General features: G+C 41.5%; 1 protein-coding gene across 2 annotated transcripts in view; it reads left to right on the forward strand.

Annotated features, from left to right (window-relative positions):
• ZC4H2 (zinc finger C4H2-type containing) overlaps nucleotides 1–11,983 on the forward strand; it is a 32,941-nt gene extending 20,958 nt beyond the window's left edge. Inside the window, exons 2-5 of one of the 2 annotated variants that reach the window (XM_055338289.1) lie at nucleotides 6,510–6,681; nucleotides 8,248–8,420; nucleotides 9,241–9,403; nucleotides 10,521–11,983. In XM_055338289.1, coding sequence (XP_055194264.1) covers nucleotides 6,510–6,681; nucleotides 8,248–8,420; nucleotides 9,241–9,403; nucleotides 10,521–10,634 — 622 coding nt within the window. In that variant the 3' untranslated portion in view covers nucleotides 10,635–11,983. The remainder of the gene's footprint in view (nucleotides 1–6,509; nucleotides 6,682–8,247; nucleotides 8,421–9,240; nucleotides 9,404–10,520) is intronic. The other variant, XM_055338290.1, reaches the window with a different exon arrangement.
• The last annotated feature ends 5,966 nt before the right edge of the window (nucleotides 11,984–17,949 follow it).

The following is a 17,949-nucleotide window of genomic DNA, read 5'->3' on the forward strand; positions in this document are numbered from 1 at the left end:
TTTCCCCCTCAGGACTGCTTTTGCTGTATACCAAAGATTTTGAACAGTTGTATCTTCATTCTCATTAGTGTCCATGAATCTTTTTAATTCTTCCTTAATTTCCTGGTTGACCCTTTCATCTTTTAGCAAGATGGTCCTTAACCTCCATATGTTTGAAGTCCTTCCAAACATCTTGTTGTGATTTAGTTCTAATTTCAAGGCATTATGGTCTGAGAATATGCAGGGCACAATCCCAATCTTTTGGTATCGGTTCAGACCTGATTTGTGACCCAGTATGTGGTCTATTCTGGAGAAAGTTCCATGTGCCCTTGAGAAGAATGTTTATTCAGTTGTGTTTGGATGTAAAGCTCTGTAGATATCTGTGAAATCCATCTGGTCCAGTGTATCATTTAAAGCTCTCATTTCTTTGGAGATGTTGTGCTTAGAAGACCTATCGAGTGTAGAAAGCGCTAGATTGAAGTCACCAAGTATAAGTCTATTATTATCTAAGTATGTCTTCACTTTGGTTATTAATTGATTGATATATTTGGCAGTTCCCACATTTGGGGCATATATATTGATGATTGTTAAGCCCTCTTGTTGGATAGATCCTTTAAGTATGATATAGTGCTCCTCTTCATCTCACACTACAGTCTTCGGGGTAAATTTTAGTTTATCTGATATAAGGATGGCTACCCCTGCTTTCTTTTGAGGACCATTTGAATGGTAAATGGTTCTCCAACCTTTTATTTTTAGGCTGTAGGTATCCTTCTGTCTAAAATGAGTCTCTTGTAGACAGCAAATAGATGGGTCCTGCTTTTTTATCCAGTCTGAAACCCTGCGCCTTTTGATGGGGTCATTAAGCCCGTTCACGTTCAGAGTTACTATTGACAGATATGAGTTTAGAGTCATCATGATACCTATTCAGTCCCTGTTTTTAAGAATTGTTCCATTGGACTTCTTCTTAAAGGGGAATTTTAAGAGTCCCCCTTAAAATTTCTTGTAGAGCTGGTTTGGAGATCACATATTCTTTCAGTTCCTGCCTGTCTTGGAAGCTCTTTATCTCTCCTTCCATTCTGAATGAGAGGCTTGCTGGAAAAACTATTCTTGGTTGCATGTTCTTCTCATTTAGGACCCTGAATATATCCTGCCAGCCCTTTCTGGCCTGCCAGGTCTCTGTGGAGAGGCCTGCTGTTAAGCTAATACTCCTCCCCATATAAGTTAGGGATTTCTTGTCTCTTGCTGCTTTAAGGATCTTCTCTTTATCTTTGGAATTTGCAAGCTTCACTATTAAATGTCAAGGTATTGAATGGTTTTTATTACTTTTAGGCGGGGGGATCTCTCTATTTCCTGGATCTGAATGCCCGTTTCCCTTACCAGATTAGGACAGTTTTCAGCTAGGATTTGTTCAAATACATATTCTGGACCTCTGTCCCTTTTGGCGCCCTCGGAAACCCCAATTAAACGTAGATTCTTCTTCCTCAGGCTGTGATTTATTTCCCTTAATCTATTCTCATGGTCTTTTAATTGTTTGTCTCTTTTTTCCTCAGTTTCCCTCTTTGCCATCAACTTGTCTTCTATGTCTCTCACTCATTCTTCCACCTCGTTAACCCTCATCGTTAGGACCTCTAGTTTGGATTGCATCTCATTCAATTGATTTTTAATTTCTGCCTGATTAGATCTAAATTCTGCAGTCATGAAGTCTCTTGAATCCTTTATGCTTTTTTCGAGAGCCACCAGTAGCTTTATAATAGTGCTTCTGGGGGGATCCCTGGGTGGCGCTGCAGTTTGGCGCCTGCCTTTGGCCCAGGGCACGATCCTGGAGACCCGGGATTGAATCCCACATCAGGCTCCCGGTGCATGAAGCCTGCTTCTCCCTCTGCCCATGTCTCTGCCTCTCTCTCTTTCTCTCTGTGTGTGACTATCATAAATAAATAAAAATTAAAAAAAAATAGTGCTTCTGAATTGGCTTTCTGACATTGAATTGTAATCCAGATTTTGTAACTCTGTGGGAGAGAGGGCTGTTTCTGATTCTTTCTTTTGAGGTGAGGTTTTCCTTCTATTCATTTTGCTCAGTACAGAGTGGCCAAAAAGAAGTTGTATTGGGAAAAGGGGAAAAAGAGAGAAGAGAAAGAAGAAAAGGAAATGAAAAAAGAAAAAAGAGGGAAAAAAAGAAAAAAGAGAGAAGAAAAAGAGAAAAAAAAGAAAAAAGGAAAAAAGGGGGAAGCAAACAGAAATCAAAAAGGAAAAAAAAAGACAAGGGGGAGTATCCTCTAATTCTGTATACTGTAAGTTCCTTGACTTCCCCTGGAACTTTCCAGTGTTGCTCGGTCAATAATTTGTTTTTCGCCTGTCTAGCTGGTCTTCTGGGGGAGAGGCCTGTTGTGCTGATTGTCAGGTATTAGCACTTGGGGGAACTGCTCAGCCCCCTGCCTGGTGCAGGGCTCAGTGAGTGATGTTTAAACTGCTTAACCGGTGAGGCCACAGTGAGGCTCAGTGGGGGTTGTTTACCCTGTGAGGCCCCAGGAGGAACAACCACAGTGGTGGCGGCCAGCTCTGGATTCCTGGATTCAGCTCCCGCAATAACTATGGAGCTCTCAGTCTGCAGGGGCCTGGATGCTCCCAAGGCGTGGCCGCTGATCTCTTCAGCTTGGGGTAGGAGCGTCCTTGCTGTCCTGTGCCCTCCTGGCCTCTGCCTGTTCCGGGGGGGAGGCCGGATCCTGGGCTGTGTCCCTGTTGCCCTGTGCTCCTGGGCCTGCGCTGTTGATTTTGCGCTCCTGGGGCTGCCGGCCCGTCCGCGGAGCCGCCGCCTGAGCCCCTCCGAGCTGCTCCCGGGGCAGCCCCCTCTGGGGGGAGCCTCTTCCTCTGCCGGAGCAGCCCCCGAGCTACTCCCGGGGCCGCGCAGCCTCCTCCTGCGCTGAGCCTCTGTCAGAGCCGGAGCCGCCTCTGAGCTGTTCCCGCGGGTCCAGCCGTGCGAGAGCTGCAGCCCTTTAGGGAGCTTGGCCGCGGGGTGTGGCGTGCTCTCCCTGGGGTGCAGGTGTCTGTTAGTGTCCCAGGGAGCCTGAGGGCATCCCCGCCCCTCCTGGGGTCCTGCTCTAACTCCCTGGGAGAGCCTTTCCACCCGGGAAGATTGGTGAAGCTCCCGCTTCTCCGGGATGGGGCTTTCCTGTCCTGAGGACACTCGCCCCAGCCTTGGCCCGGGTCCTCGTGGGGCCCCTCCCCCTTGGATGCCTTTTGTTTCTTTATTTCTTTTTCCCCCGTCTTCCTACCTTGATAGAACCGTGAACGCTTCTCACTGTAGCATTCCAGCTGTTCTCTCTTTAAATCTCAGGCCGAATTCGTAGATTTTCAGGATGATTTGGAAGTTATCTAGGTAATTTGGTGGGGACAGGTGACTTGGGGACCCTACTCTTCCGCCATCTTGCCCCGCCTCCCTGCCCCTCCTTTTATAGTGACTCCAGGAATCTTTTGGCTTCACTGCTCCTCCTGTGTTCTGTCAGATTACTCTGTTAAGTACTTTTCTGTCCTGCAAAATCCGATGCAGATTTTTAAAGTTCCAGCTTCTCCAGGGCTGGGCTCTCCTGCCCTGGAGGCTTTTGCCCAGCTAGTTGTTGTTCCCCTCCCCCACATTTTTTTTTTTTTGCTTTCATACCTTGTTAGAAGCAAAAATCTTTCCAAGACTGAGAGAAGTAAAGTGAGATAATCAGATTATGTCCCTCTCCTGATGCTTGAAATACTACAATGATTCCCCCTTCTCCTAAGGATAAAAGTCCTAACTCCTCATCTCAATCCCCAGACCATATTCTGGCATCCTCTCTCATTTCATCTCAGGCCTCCTCCCTCATACAATAAATGCTCCAGCCACACTGACCTTTGTTTAATTCATCTAATGTTCCATTTTCTTTTCTGTGCCAAGGCAATTGCTCATGCTATTCTTTCTGCCTGGGCTGCTTTCCTCTGTGTCTACGTGCACTTTTCCAGCTACCTCCTACTCATTTTCCAGGTTTTGCTCCAATTTTCACATCCACAGATTATTAGGATAGCTTCTGGTGAATGTCCCTTTGACTTTACAATGTCCCTTAGACTGTTATATCCCTTTATTGTGTCTTTCCATTGCATTCTGCATCTCATCTTTACTACTCATCACATAGTTTTTCATGTAGCAATGTGTTCAGGGTCCATTTTAGTCATTAGATGAATTTTCCTGTCCACAGACTATTCTGTTTTTTTGTTCTATTCCTTGCAACTGGTATAGTGCATGCCTCATGATAAATGTCCCATAAATATTTGTTAGAGTTGATATTAGAATCCTATATAATTGGTACATAATAGGTGTTCAATAAATATAAACTATAAATATAGCTGTTATTATTATTGTCCAGAAACAGATAGCTAGGGAATGGTAGAACCCAGATTTATACCCAGGTCTGAATCTAAAGCTCATGTTCCTTTTATAACATGGTTCTGCTTGCAGAAATGGATTGTAGGCTGAGCACTGTCACAGATTGCCTTAGGATGATATACTATATCTCACTCTAAATCTCAATTTTCTCATCTGTAAATTGGGATAGGGATAGGCAAAATTCAGATTGCTCTACATGTAATATAGGGGAGGAAAATGGAAGTCTAGATAGGAGGGGCTCTATATAGTTAGTTAATTGGCCAATACAAGTCAGTTTCACCCTCTTCAAGGCAGTTGAACAGGTATACCAAGAACTCTTATTATGTTTATGCTTTTTAGTCAAGGCAACCTCACTCAGGTAGTGTGGCATAGTGGGTGGTGTTAGAGGGCCCTGTGTTCAAATCTCAACATCCCATTTACTAGTTCTGTGGTCTTGGGCAAGTTGCTACCCTGAACCTCAATTTCCTATTTTACAAATGGGATAATAACACTCATCTTTTGTTTTTACCCTTTCTAGGTAACAAAATACAATAACATGAAAAGAATTTTTGAGTAAATAAAGAAAAATTTCTTCCATTATCCTATCCACCTAACACAAGTCTGTTTGTGGGTCTGTGCCATTGAGGGTCACCTCTTAAGGCAGGAGCCACGAGAGAGAGACTAAAGACAGAAGCAGGCTAAAGCCAGAGGCCAGAGTCTAGGGTATAGAGCAAGAGCACCCATGGAATGGCCTGGAGCAAGGGTGAAAACCAGCTACTGATGCAGAAGAAAGTATCTGAGTGATGGATAACAGCTAGGTAGTACCTGAAAACCAGAAAGTAGAGAGCCATTAGGAGGATAGCAATGTGCCCTAGAGGGGCCTCCTTCCAAATTTTTGTGTCATTTTTATTTAGGCATGCTTCAAATGGTCTTAAAGGTCTTTGAAACTGTGCCAGTATATTTTGTGCATGTATATTTTGAAAAATGCAATCCAAGTATATACACTTTTCCATTAAGTATCATATCTTCAATATTTTCCATGTCATAAGTCTTCATAGTGATTACTTTTAATGATTTCCAAATATTGCAGTCTTTCCCATAGTCCAGAATGAACATTCCTGTGTACTAATGTTTTGTTTCCCTTAATTATTTCCTTAGAATAAATTCACAGGTGTGCGATTACTGAACCAGAATGTATGCAATTGGGATTTAACAACAAGATACAAGTTTTATTTTTTAGGAAAAGAAATGAGCTATAGTTCTTACATTCCACTTCCTCTTCTGGAACTGAAGAGTGGACTCTGTAGAGTTGTGCAGTCCTGTTAACCATTGTGATAGTATAATATTAAATTAATTAAAATTAAATAAAATTCAAAATTCAGTTCTTCAACTACACTAGCCATATTTCAAGTACCCAGTAGCTACATGTGTGTATTGGCAACTGCATGAGAAAGTATAGATATAGAAAATTTCCATCATTGTAGAAAGTTTAATGGACGGTGCTCCTGTAGGAGTTTCTCAAAGGTCATGGTTGGCATCTTGGGTTGGAGTTTTTTGTGATGTAGGACTTTCCTGTGCATTAAGAGGCTATTTAGTGTCTTTGGCCTATGGCCACTACATGCCAGTAGTGTTTTATCATGAATCATTCTAACAGCAAAAACCTCCATGTTTGTAAATGCTCCATAAAGGAATACAATTATCCCCTTTTGAGACCCACTGAGCTTCAATCTTAGAATAAAGGATCTTCTAAGAAATGGGTAGGAAATATCAGAAAGGGAGACAGAACATGGAAGACTCCTAACTCTGGGAAACGAACTAGGGGTGGTGGAAGGGGAGGAGGGCGGGGGTTAGGGGTGACTGGGTGGCGGGTACTGAGGGGGGCACTTTACGGGATGAGCACTTGGGTGTTGTTCTGTATGTTGGCAAATTGAACACCAATAAAAAATAAATTTATTATTTAAAAAACATGAAACAATAATAAAAAAATAAATAAAGGATCTTCTAACTTTTGGGGGATGGCTTCAAGTTGGGTCTGCCTGGAGAATGAAAAGCTTAGGAAAATAGCCCTGGCTCAGGGCTAAATCTGTATTCTATTCCCATTTTCCTCCCTTTTCCTGCTGATCTGTTTCTTGCTTTTTGGTAATTGCAGGAACAAGACCCTTCAGATGGAGAAGATCAAGGCACGTTTGAAGGCTGAGTTTGAGGCTCTTGAATCAGAGGAGAGGCACCTGAAGGAATATAAGCAGGAGATGGACTTGCTGCTACAGGAGAAGATGGCCCATGTGGAGGAACTCCGACTGATCCATGCTGATATCAATGTGGTACGTGGCTTGCCACCTGAAGCCTACCTCTGGGCCCTTAGCTGAATAGACAGTAATGAGTACTGTGGCCTCTCCTTGAGATGTGGCTGTGGCCAGCTTAGGGGAGTAAGCATCAGGTTGTGGTAGAATGGAAGAATCCAGGAGTTCTGAGATCTAGCTCTGGCTCCATCACTGAATATCACTGGACAAGTCCCTTTTTCTCTTAGGCCTCATTTTCTCTCTTTACTGTTACAGGGACTCAGTCACCTCTAAGGTCTCTTTCAGCACTTATGTGCTGTCATTCTGGGAGTCTGGGAGTTGAGAGTTAGCCTTGGAGTAAATCAGAGCAGACAGCTGCCTCTGGGGTCTAGCTCAACGGGCTCCAAAGCTTCCAAGTAGGCTAAACAAATAATCTCTGCCAACTTACTAAAGTGTAGCTCCCTCATTAGAGTCTCTTTTTGAGATACTTAGAACATGGGGAATGAACTGTCTGCTAAGTTGATAAGTTTCCCACTTTTTGGAGTTATTCAAGCACAGTCTGAATGATCACCTCTGGGCTGCAAAATTGATGCACCAGGAGGAAATTTAGAGGTGCTGACTTAGGAGATCCTTTTCGATCCTTTGAGCCTATGACAATGAGAAGCAGTTTTTAAAAATTACATTTGAAGGCGTTAAGTTTCTATTCTTAGGGAACTCATTTCTATGGCAATACTTATTTCCTGATATTGCCAAGCCTAGGATTTTAAAGGAAATATGAATGTGATTTGGACAGTAGGTACTTGGTATTTCCTGTGTCACAAGATCACAGGATTCCAGGGTCTCATGGACTGTTGCCAACTAACAAAGGATACAAAGCCAATGCAAATTACAAATATTAGCCACAGAGAGGCTAAGAATCTAAGTTAGTGGATTTCAAACTTAAACATGAATCAAAGTCACCTGGAAGAAGCTCTTAGAACATAGATTATTGAACTCAACCCTAGAATTTCTGATTTTTATATGCCTGGGGTTGTGCCTGAGAATTTGCATTCCTAATGAATTTCCGGGTGATGCTAATGCTGTTGATCTGGTGACCACATTTTGAAAACTACTGATCTAAGGTAAAAGCCACTGGCTTAGGAAGAAGACCTTATTCTTTGTCTATGTTTTGCCCCTAAGAAGTATTTCTCTGAGGAAGTTTCTTCTTCTTTCTGAGTCTCAATTCTCTGATCTGTAAAATGGTGGTAAGATGGACTAAATCAGCTCTAAGGGCCATTCTAGCTTTAAGGTGCTATATTTGTATAATAACTACCATTTATTGAACCTTTACTCTTTGGTAGCCCCTGTACTGAGAGCTTTATATGAATTAAATCACTGAATCTTCATAAGATTATATGAATTAAGAACTATTAGTATCACCATTATAAAGATGAAAAAAACAGGCATGATGAGTCACATAGAACACATGGTGAATGAAGGACTTGACCATAGATTGGTCTGGCTCCGGACCCTGAGCTATTTTATCCATCTAGCTGTAGAGCCTTGCATTGTTACATTGTTGACATTGTTGGTGTCTTTTCTCTGTACCTACCTCACTGTGTGTTCTAGATGGAAAACACCATCAAACAGTCTGAGAATGACCTAAACAAGCTGCTAGAGTCTACCCGGCGGCTACATGATGAGTATAAGCCACTGAAGGAACATGTGGATGCCCTACGCATGACTCTAGGCCTACAGAGGCTCCCTGACCTATGTGAAGAGGAAGAGAAGCTCTCCTTGGAGTAAGATGCCTACTCCCTGTCCCTGTAACACACATACAACACACACACACACATACACACGCAGAGGTGCATATACATACATAAAACCTGGTCTAAAGTCATGGTTCTCAGTCCTAGCTTCAGGCCTGTCAGTATGACCTTGGACAAGTCTCTGTGTACCAAAATAAGGATGATTAGACTAGTATTACTGGGAAGCTTTTAAAATTCTTTGTGCAATTTTGATAACACAAGACTGTGTCTATGACTCTGTGTGTGTGTGTGTGTGTGTGTGTGTGTCTTAAGAGGTGACTTCCCAAGTCAAAGTCTAGAAGGGGTGTCTAGAAACCTTTGAAAATGTTGAAGGCTGGGCTTTCATGGTCTCCAGGTGCTAGCCTGGAACTTTATCTAGAGACCTAGATACTCACCTTACAGAGAGAGTTCAGTTTAGTAGAAGGAGGCACACTTCTTAAAGTAGAGCAGGCTGCCTGTGGAAGTGTTGAGCTTCTTCCTAGAGGTATGTGAGCAGAGGTCTGGGACACTTAATGAGAATATTGCAAGGGTAAATGGGATGAACAGTAAGCAAGTGCCCTTTAAGGACTTTGTTAGCCCTGGGAGTCTTGATTTTCTGGATCTGTCAGAGCCAGCAAAGAGGAGGATTACCCTTCCCAGCAGACAATGGGCCAGGTAGTGAAGGAGAAGAACCTTGTGCTGGAGAGGATATAGGAACTTTCTATAGTGAGCCACAGCCCAACCCCTTTGGTTCTGTGACATGGAGTCTTTAAGAGGGGCAAGGTTCTCCTTGCTTTCAGAATGATCTAACTAATGTCTTTCATTTCCAAAGTTACTTTGAGAAGCAGAAAGCGGAGTGGCAGACGGAGCCTCAGGAGCCCCCCATCCCTGAGTCTCTGGCCGCTGCAGCTGCTGCTGCCCAACAACTCCAAGTGGCTAGAAAGCAGGACACTCGGCAGACAGCCACCTTCAGGCAACAGCCACCACCTATGAAGGTAAGTGAGCTGAGTAGGGGTTGTGGAGGAAGCAAGGTATCTTCAAGCAGCCCCACGGAAGGCTAGGACTCGGGCTTTGTAGTTAAATATTTGGTGCCTTCCTAAAACAGCCTTTGCTTGGGACACAGTGGAAGAGTTAGTATATATGTGCTGTAGCAGACGAGCTGGTTTCACTGCTTCACATTCCCAATGGGGCTACAATGCAAGAAGGTTGGCAGGCTCTACCAAAGGATAATTTTTTTTTAAGTTAGAAAGACTTGTGCAAATATATAGTGAACATTTGTTCTTAATGAGGGAGTCAGCAGGATTACAAAGGTGGTTCCAAAAGCATTTGAAAAACAGTTAATTATGTAGTAAGAAAAGGAAAAGAATGCTGAAATAAGTTTGCAAAATTAAATACAGAACTGGTTGATGTCCAGTAAAATAAATAAATGTAACTTTTATGATTATCTTTTCTTTGGAACAGAAATCTGCATCTCTACTGGGAAAAAAATCATTTGTACTTTATTAGCATAAATCACAGTTTGGACCCTGATCAATAGTAAATAGTCAAGAAAGGGACATTCTCCTAGAGCAGGGGTCAGCAAACTAGAACCCACAGACCAAGTCTGATTGGTTCTCAGTTTTTGTAAATAAAGTTTTACTGACACACACACATCTGCCTGTTTGTTTATGTATTGTCTGTAGCTTCTTTCATAAAGAACAGGTATAGTTGAGTAGGTGCAGCTAAGACCACATGACCTGAAAAGTCTAAAATATTCATAGAGAAAGTTAACTGCTGTATGTCCTAGAGTATTAAATAATCCTTAATAGTAGGGCCTGTTGGACCATGCTCCAATATAATGCTAAAATGATATATAATTCTCATTTTGCCTTATTTCCAAATTCTGGATATTTTTCCTCAATAACCATCTTGGACCCTCATCCCTTTATAGCCTTTACATTCTTACATCTAGCCCTGATCTCTCTACTTGGGTCACACTCTTTGAGAAGTGATAATAACATCTTCCTATTGGGAAATCACAATTGCTTTCTTGACCCTTGGGGATGAAAAGGCTGAACCATAGGCTAGAAGAACCTGATCACTAACTTTCTTTGTCCTGTGTCCTCCCACCAGGCCTGTTTGTCATGCCATCAGCAAATTCATCGGAATGCACCTATATGTCCTCTGTGCAAGGCCAAGAGTCGGTCCCGGAACCCCAAAAAGCCAAAACGGAAGCAAGATGAATGAAGAGATGGAGAACACATAGAGCTCTGCTGCTCATAATTCCTTCCATGGCTAGAGTGATTAATTTCTTGATTTGAAACCACCCTGCCCCACCTCTACCAAGTTTCCTATTTAGTGTGATGGAAGCACAACCTCTCTCCTTTGCTCTTCTTTCTTCTCTTGGGGTTTCTGATTTAAGAAGAGATATGGTTCAGGTGCTAATGATAGTGTGTCTGATGATCCCTTCTCTCCCACCCACATTTCAACTCCTGCCCTTATTTGATGCTGAGGGAAGGGCAGAGGCCAAGATGTGATTCTCTGCCTCTTGTGTCTGAGGCCTGGGACCTAAGGGCTGAGGGCTGGAGGAGGCCCTTGTTTCAGGTGAAGGCTCCAGTGTGCCCCCTCCTTGTACTTTTACATTAGGCTCTGAAGGGTCAACAGTCTTCTTGCTGAACTTTCCAGTAGACTTGGTGTATATATCTTCCCCACAAACCCCTCCTCATCTCATGTCGTCTAAGGAAGGCCCAGAGGTCAATTGGACAAGACCTCCTTTTATTATTCATTTGGGAAGCCTGGCTGCTATTATGGAGTTCACTCCCATGCCAGTCTCCCAGATAGGGTAAAGTTCTCAGGTATAGGTTGTGTGTCTAGAGATCCTGAGACCAGCAGGCCTTTCCCATAACCCTTGTTTTTCAAATTAATGACAGAATTTCCTCACAGTGAAATCAGTGAGCTGCAGCTATCCACAAGTCCTATGTAACTTGCTGCCTAAATTATCGGGCTCTACTGTACAGGCTGCCTTAGAATGAGAGGGGCCCCAGGCTGACATCTCTGTTGCCAAATGTTCAAAATCATTTTTATTCAAAACCATTATTCTGGCAGTTTCTCAATGATATATCTTAGGGGTTAAAGGCATAAGCTGAGATTCAAGTGAGTGCCAACCATTTCCATAGGTAGGAGGGTGGAATTTCCCCTCCATTCATCCCTCCCTCTCTTGGGTCTGCTCTCTTGTAAAGCAACCTCGGCTCAAGTCAGCTGCTGGCTACTCCCTTTCCTATAGATTGTTTTGGTGGCCTTCCCTTACAAAAGAAAAGGCACTAGGCTCCCCAAGCTCTACAGTTCTCCTCTCTACCAAAATCAGATCTCTAGTCAAGTCACTCTCAGACTTAAAGGACAGAGATGGAGGTTGGCTTTAGCTACAAGTCTCAGTCCCTGGCTGGGGAAAGGGGATATTTTTCCTACCTTCCTTAACCATAGTTTTAAGTTGCCAGTGTTTGTTTATTCATAATATAAAAAGTTACTCTGCTTTTTGAAAGTGAGAGTGTTATATGTGTACAAATTCTTTTAAATAAACATTTGTTCATTTGAGTGAATGCTGAGGAGTTTCTATATGTATCAAGTAACAGAAAAAATGTGGTGCCGTTTTCCCTTCTGGGTAGCTCTTCTTCACTTTTATTTCTCCACCCTACAAATGATGAGAGAAAACACACCACTGCACAATGATTTACCCTATTATTATTATAATTCCATTTATTAAATATTAACTCGGTGTCAAGCCTCTGTAATACACTTAATGTACATGACTGTATTTGATTTTCAAAACAATCTTTCAAACTAAGTATTTTTTAATTTAAATTCAATTACCCAACATATAGTAGTACATCATTAGTTTGGGATGTAGAGTTCAGTAATTCATTGGTTGCAAATAACACCCAGTGCTCATCACATCACATGCCCTCCTTAACACTCATCACCCAATTACCCCATCCCCCATACACTTCCCCTCCAGCAACCCTCTGTTTCTTTCCTGCATTTAAGACTCTCTCATGGTTTGTCTCCCTCTATGATGACTTCCCCTTCAGTGTTCCCTCTCTCCCCATATGATCCTCTGCACTGTTTCTTATATTCCACATAGGAGTGAAATAATAAAATTATCTTCCACCGACTGACTTATTTCACTCAGCAAAATACCCTACAGTTTCATACAAATCAATGTAAAGGATAAGTATTCATCCTTTCTAAAGGCTGAGTAATATTCCATTTTGTATATATACATATTTTTACCCATTCATCTGTCAGTGGATCTGACATCTTGGCTCTGTCCAAAATCAGGCTATTGTGGACATTGCTGCTTATGAACATTGAAGTGCAGATGCCCCTTCAGATCACTATATTTGTATCTTTGGGATAAAAAGATTGCTTGCTGAGTTGTCAGGTAGCTCTTTTTTAACTTCTTGAGGAACTCCATACTGTTTTCCAGAGTGGCTGTATCAGCTTGCATTCCCACCAATAGTGTAATAGGGTTCCCCTTTCTCTACATCCTTGCCCACATAGGCTGTTTCTGTCTTGTTAATTTTAGCCATTCCCACCAATGTAAAATGGCATTTCATTGTGGTTTTGGTTTCTACATCCCTAATGACAAGTGATGTGAAGCATTTTTTCATGTCTGTCAGCCATTTGTATATCATCTTTGAAGAAATATCTATTCATGTCCCCTGCCTATTACTTGCCTAGATTATTTGTTTTTATGGGTGTTGAGTTTGATAAGTTCATTATAGATTTTGGATAATAGCCTTTTATCTGATAAGAAACTTGTAAATATCTTCTCCCATTCTATAGATTGCTAGATAGACTTTGAGTTTTGTTGACTGTTTCCTTTGCTGTGCAAAAGCTTTTTCTCTTGATGAGGTCCCAATAGTTCATTTTTGCTTTTGTTTCCCTTGCCCTTGGAGACATGTCTAGCAGAAGTTCCTGAGGCCAAGGTCAAAGAGGTTGCTGCCTGTGTTCTCCCATAGGATTTTGATGGATTTGTCTCACATTTATTTCTTTCCTCCATTTTGAGTTTATCTTTGTATATAATGTAAGAGAATGGTCTAATTTCATTCTTCTGCATGTGGCTGTCCAATTTTCCCAACACCATATATTGAATGTCCATTTACCATTGGATAGTCTTTCCTGCTATGTCGAAGATTAGTTGACCATAGAGTTTAAAGTCCATTTCTGGGTTCTCCTTCTGTTCCATTGATCTTTGTGTATGTTTTTGTGCTAGCACCACGTGTCTTGAAAATCACGGCTTTATAATACAGCCTGAAGTCAGGCATTGTAATGCCTCTGGGCTTGGTTTTCTTCTTCAATATTCCTCTGGCTATTCGAGGCCTTTACTGATTTCATGCAAATCTTAGGATTCCTTCTTCCAAATCTGTAATAAATGTCCATGGTATTTTTTAAAAAGATATAATTTATTTATTTGACAGAATGACAGAGAGTATACAAGCAGGCAGAGCAGCAGGCAGAAGGAGAGGGATAAGCAGACTCCCCACTGGGCAGAGAGCCTGACATGGAGCTCAATACCAGGACCCTGAAATTGTAACCAAAGCAGACATTTAACTGGCTGAGCCACCCAGGTGCCCTTGTCCATGGTATTTTGATAAGGATTACATTGAATGTGTAGATTCGCTCTGGGTAGCATAAATATTTTCACAATATTTATTCTTCCAATCCATGAGCATGGAAAGTTTTTCCATCTCCTGTGTCTTCCACAATTTCCTTCATAAGTGTTCTGTAGTTTTTAGAGTACAGACCCTTTGCCTGATTGGTTAGGTTTATTCCTATGTATCTTATAGAGTTTTGTGCAATTGTAAATGGGACCCATCCCTTAATTTCTCTTTCTTCAGTCTCATTGTTAGTGTACAGAAATGCAACTGATTTCTGTGCATTGATTTTGTATCCTGCCATGTGGCTGAATTACTGTATGAATTCTAGCAATTTTGGGGTGGAGTCCTTGGGTTTCCACATACAGTATCATGTCATCTGTGAAGAGGGAGAGTTTGACTTCTTTCCCATTTGAATGCCTTTTATTTCCTTTTGTTGTCTGATTGCTGAGACTAGGACTTCTTGTATTATATTGCTCAACAATATTGTCACCCTATTGTTGAGGGTGGACATCCTTGTCGTGTTCCTGATCTTAGGGGAAAGGCTTTTAGTTTTTCACCATTGAGAATGATAATCTGTGAGTTATTATAGATGGCTTTTATAATATTGAGATATGTTCCTTCTATCCCTACACTTTGAAGAGTTTTAATCAAGAAAGGATGCCGTATTTTGTCAAATGCTTTTTCTGCATCAATTGAAAGGGATCATATGGTTCTTTTCTTTTTTTAATGTGATCTATCACATTTATTGATTTGTGAACTACCCTTGCATCCCAGGAATAAATCCTACTTGGTCATGATGAATAATCCTTTTAGTGTACTGTTGGATTTTGACATCCATGCTTATCAGGGATATTGATCTGTAATTCTCCTTTTTGGTGGAGTCTTTATCTGCTTTTGGGATCAAGGTATTGCTGGCCTCATAGAACAAGATTAGAAGTTTTCCTTCCCTTTCTATTTTTTGAAACATCTTTAGAAGAATATATATTAATTTTTCTTTAACTGTCTGGTAGAATTCCCCTAGGAAGCCATCTAGTGCTGGACTCTGGTTTGTTGGGAGGTTTTTGATAACTGCTTCACTTTCCTTGCTGGTTATGGGTCTGTTCAGGTTTTCTGTTTTTTCCTGTTTCAGTTTTGGTAGTTTGTAAGTTTCCATGAATGTATCCATGTCTTCCAGATTGCCTAATTCATTGGCATATATTTGCTAATAATGCATTCTTACAATTTTTTGTGTTTAATTAATGTTTGTCATGATCTCTCTTTCATTCATGATTTTATTAATTTTGGTCCTTTCTATTTTCTTTTTGATAAGTCTAGCTAGGGGTTTATTTTTTTTTTGAAAGCTAGGGGTTTATTGATCTTATTAAGTCTTAAAAAAAACGGCTTCTAGTTTCGTTGATCTGTTCTACTGTTCTTCTGCTTTCTATTTGATCGACTTCTCTAATCTTAATTATTTCTCTACTCCTGTTTGGTTTAGGCTCTATTTGCTGTTCTTCTCCAGCTCCTTTAGGTGTAAGATTAGCTTGTATATTTGTGACTTTAAAAAAATTTTTTTGAGAAAGGCTTGTATTGTTATGTACTTCTCTCTTAGGTTCACCTTTCCTGTATCCCAAAGGTCTTGGAGTCATATTTTAATCTTCATTTATTCCCATGAACTTTTTAAATTCTTCTCTAATTTCCTGGTTGACTCATTCATTCTTTAGTAGGATGCTCTTTCACCTCTAAGTGTTTGAGTTCCTTCCAAATTTCCTTTTCTAATTGAGTTCAAGTTTCAAAGCATTGTTGTCTGAATATATGCAGGGAATCATTGTAATCTTTTGGTACCTGTTGAGATCTGATTTGATCCAGTATGGAATCTATTCTGGAGAATGTTCCATGTGCACTTGAAAAGAATGTGTATTCTGTTGCATTAGAATGGAATGTTCTGTAAATATCTGTGAAGGCCATCTAGTCTAGTGTGTCATTCAAAGGCCTAGTTTCCTTGTTGATCTTCTGCTTAGATGAGCTGTCCATTGCTGTGAGTAGAATGTTAAAGTCCCCTACTATTATTGTATTATAATCAATATAATTCTTTATTTTTAAAAAGATTTTATTTATTTATTCATAAGGGACAGAGAGAGAGGCATACACATAGCCAGAGAGAGAAGCAGACTTTCTATGGGGAGCCTGATGCCAGACTCTATCTGAGGACCCTGGGATCATGACCCTAGCCAAAGGCAGATGCTCAACCACTGAGCCACCCAGGTACCCCTCAATATATTTCTTTAATTTTTTTTAATTTGGTTTTTAATTGGTTGATATAATCACTGTTGGCAAATTAGGGCATAAGTATTTAGAATTGTTAGATATTCTTTTTTTTGTAGCTGTTGAAAAACAGTAGTATTTATATTTATTTATTTATTTTTAAAATTTATTTTATTGGAGTTCAATTTGCCAACATATAGCATAACACCCAGTGCTCGTGGATACTTTAAGTATGATATAGTGTCCTTCTTCATCTCTTACTACCATCTTTGGTTTAAAATCTCATTGTCTGATATGAAGATTCCTACCCAGCTTTCTTTTGAGGTTCATTTGCAAGATAAATAGTTCTCCACAGCCTCACTTTCAATCTGGAGGTTTCTTTTTCTAAAGGGAGTCTTTTGGGACATGGGGCAAGGTGGTGGAAGAGTAGGGGTCCTCAATTCACCTAGTCCCACCAGCTTAACTAGATAACTTTCAAAAATCAGTGGGGGGGGCACTGCGAGGAGCTGGCTAAGGGCTAAAGCGGGCGGTAAAAGCCTCCAGGACAGGACAAACCAGCCCCGGAGAAGTGGGGACTTTAAAAATCCACACCAAATTCTTCCCAGATGGAAAAGCACTTAACAGGGAAATCGGGCAGAATCGCAGGAGGGAAATAATTTTCTCAACAGTAATCGCTAATAAATATTGTATTAAATTGTCATGAAGGAGTTCTTGTTTAATAAATGGACACATAAAAGTGAAAAAAAAAGAGGAGGGGCAGGAGGAGCAATGAAACCTCCAGTTTCTCAGAGTCACAAATAGAGGAAGTAAGGTGGGGAAAAGAGCACCACAAACCATGGACTGATCTTGGTAAAGGGCTGGCGCACAGACAGCAGGGCATTTGGGAGAAGCCAGTCAGTTAGGCCAGCTTCAGACAGAGGTGTCTGTGACCTGCTGCCTTCAGAAGCTGCACAGCCCAGGAGGTGATTCCAGCAGCACATAGCCCCTGATCCCAGGGTGCTGAGCAGACAAAGCCCAAGATCCTGCACTCCCCCTAGGACAGATGTAAGCGGGGAGGGCACAGGACAGCAAGGACTCTCCTGCTGCCAGGCACTCCAAAGCTGTGCAGATCAGCACACCCCAGCTGGTCTGGGAGCATCTAGGCAAGCGTGAACTGGGAGACTACATTAGTTACTAGTGGAGAGCTGACTCCAGAGTTAGAAATCTGGCCTCCGCCATTGTTGTTTTTCCTCCTTTCACCTTGTGCCTGGGATAGGCAGGGCCCCCAGAAAACAAAGGCCTCACAGAAAAAAAAGCACACACTGAGCTTGGCACCTGGCAGGGGGTGGGGCAGCTCCACCCAGGCACAGACACCTGTGAGTCAGCACAGCAGGCCCCTTCCACAGAAGACCAGCTGGAAGAACAGTGGAACAGCAAGTTCTTGACCAAGCAGCACTGGAAACTCCAGGGGAAGTTGAGGGACTTATAGTATATAGAACTAGTGGGTACCCCTCCCTTTTCCCCCTTTTTCCAGTACAACTTGTTTTTATATGAGACTAAAAATTTCCAATATTTTTTCTCTTTTCCCACCTTACCTACAATATTTTATCACCTCTTCATTTTTAAGTTTCTTTTGTTTCCTTTTTGACTTTTATATTTCTACAATTACATGTCTTAGATATATT

This window comes from Nyctereutes procyonoides, unplaced genomic scaffold, assembly GCF_905146905.1.
Source record: "Nyctereutes procyonoides isolate TBG_1078 unplaced genomic scaffold, NYPRO_anot_genome, whole genome shotgun sequence".
Taxonomy (NCBI): domain Eukaryota; kingdom Metazoa; phylum Chordata; class Mammalia; order Carnivora; family Canidae; genus Nyctereutes; species Nyctereutes procyonoides.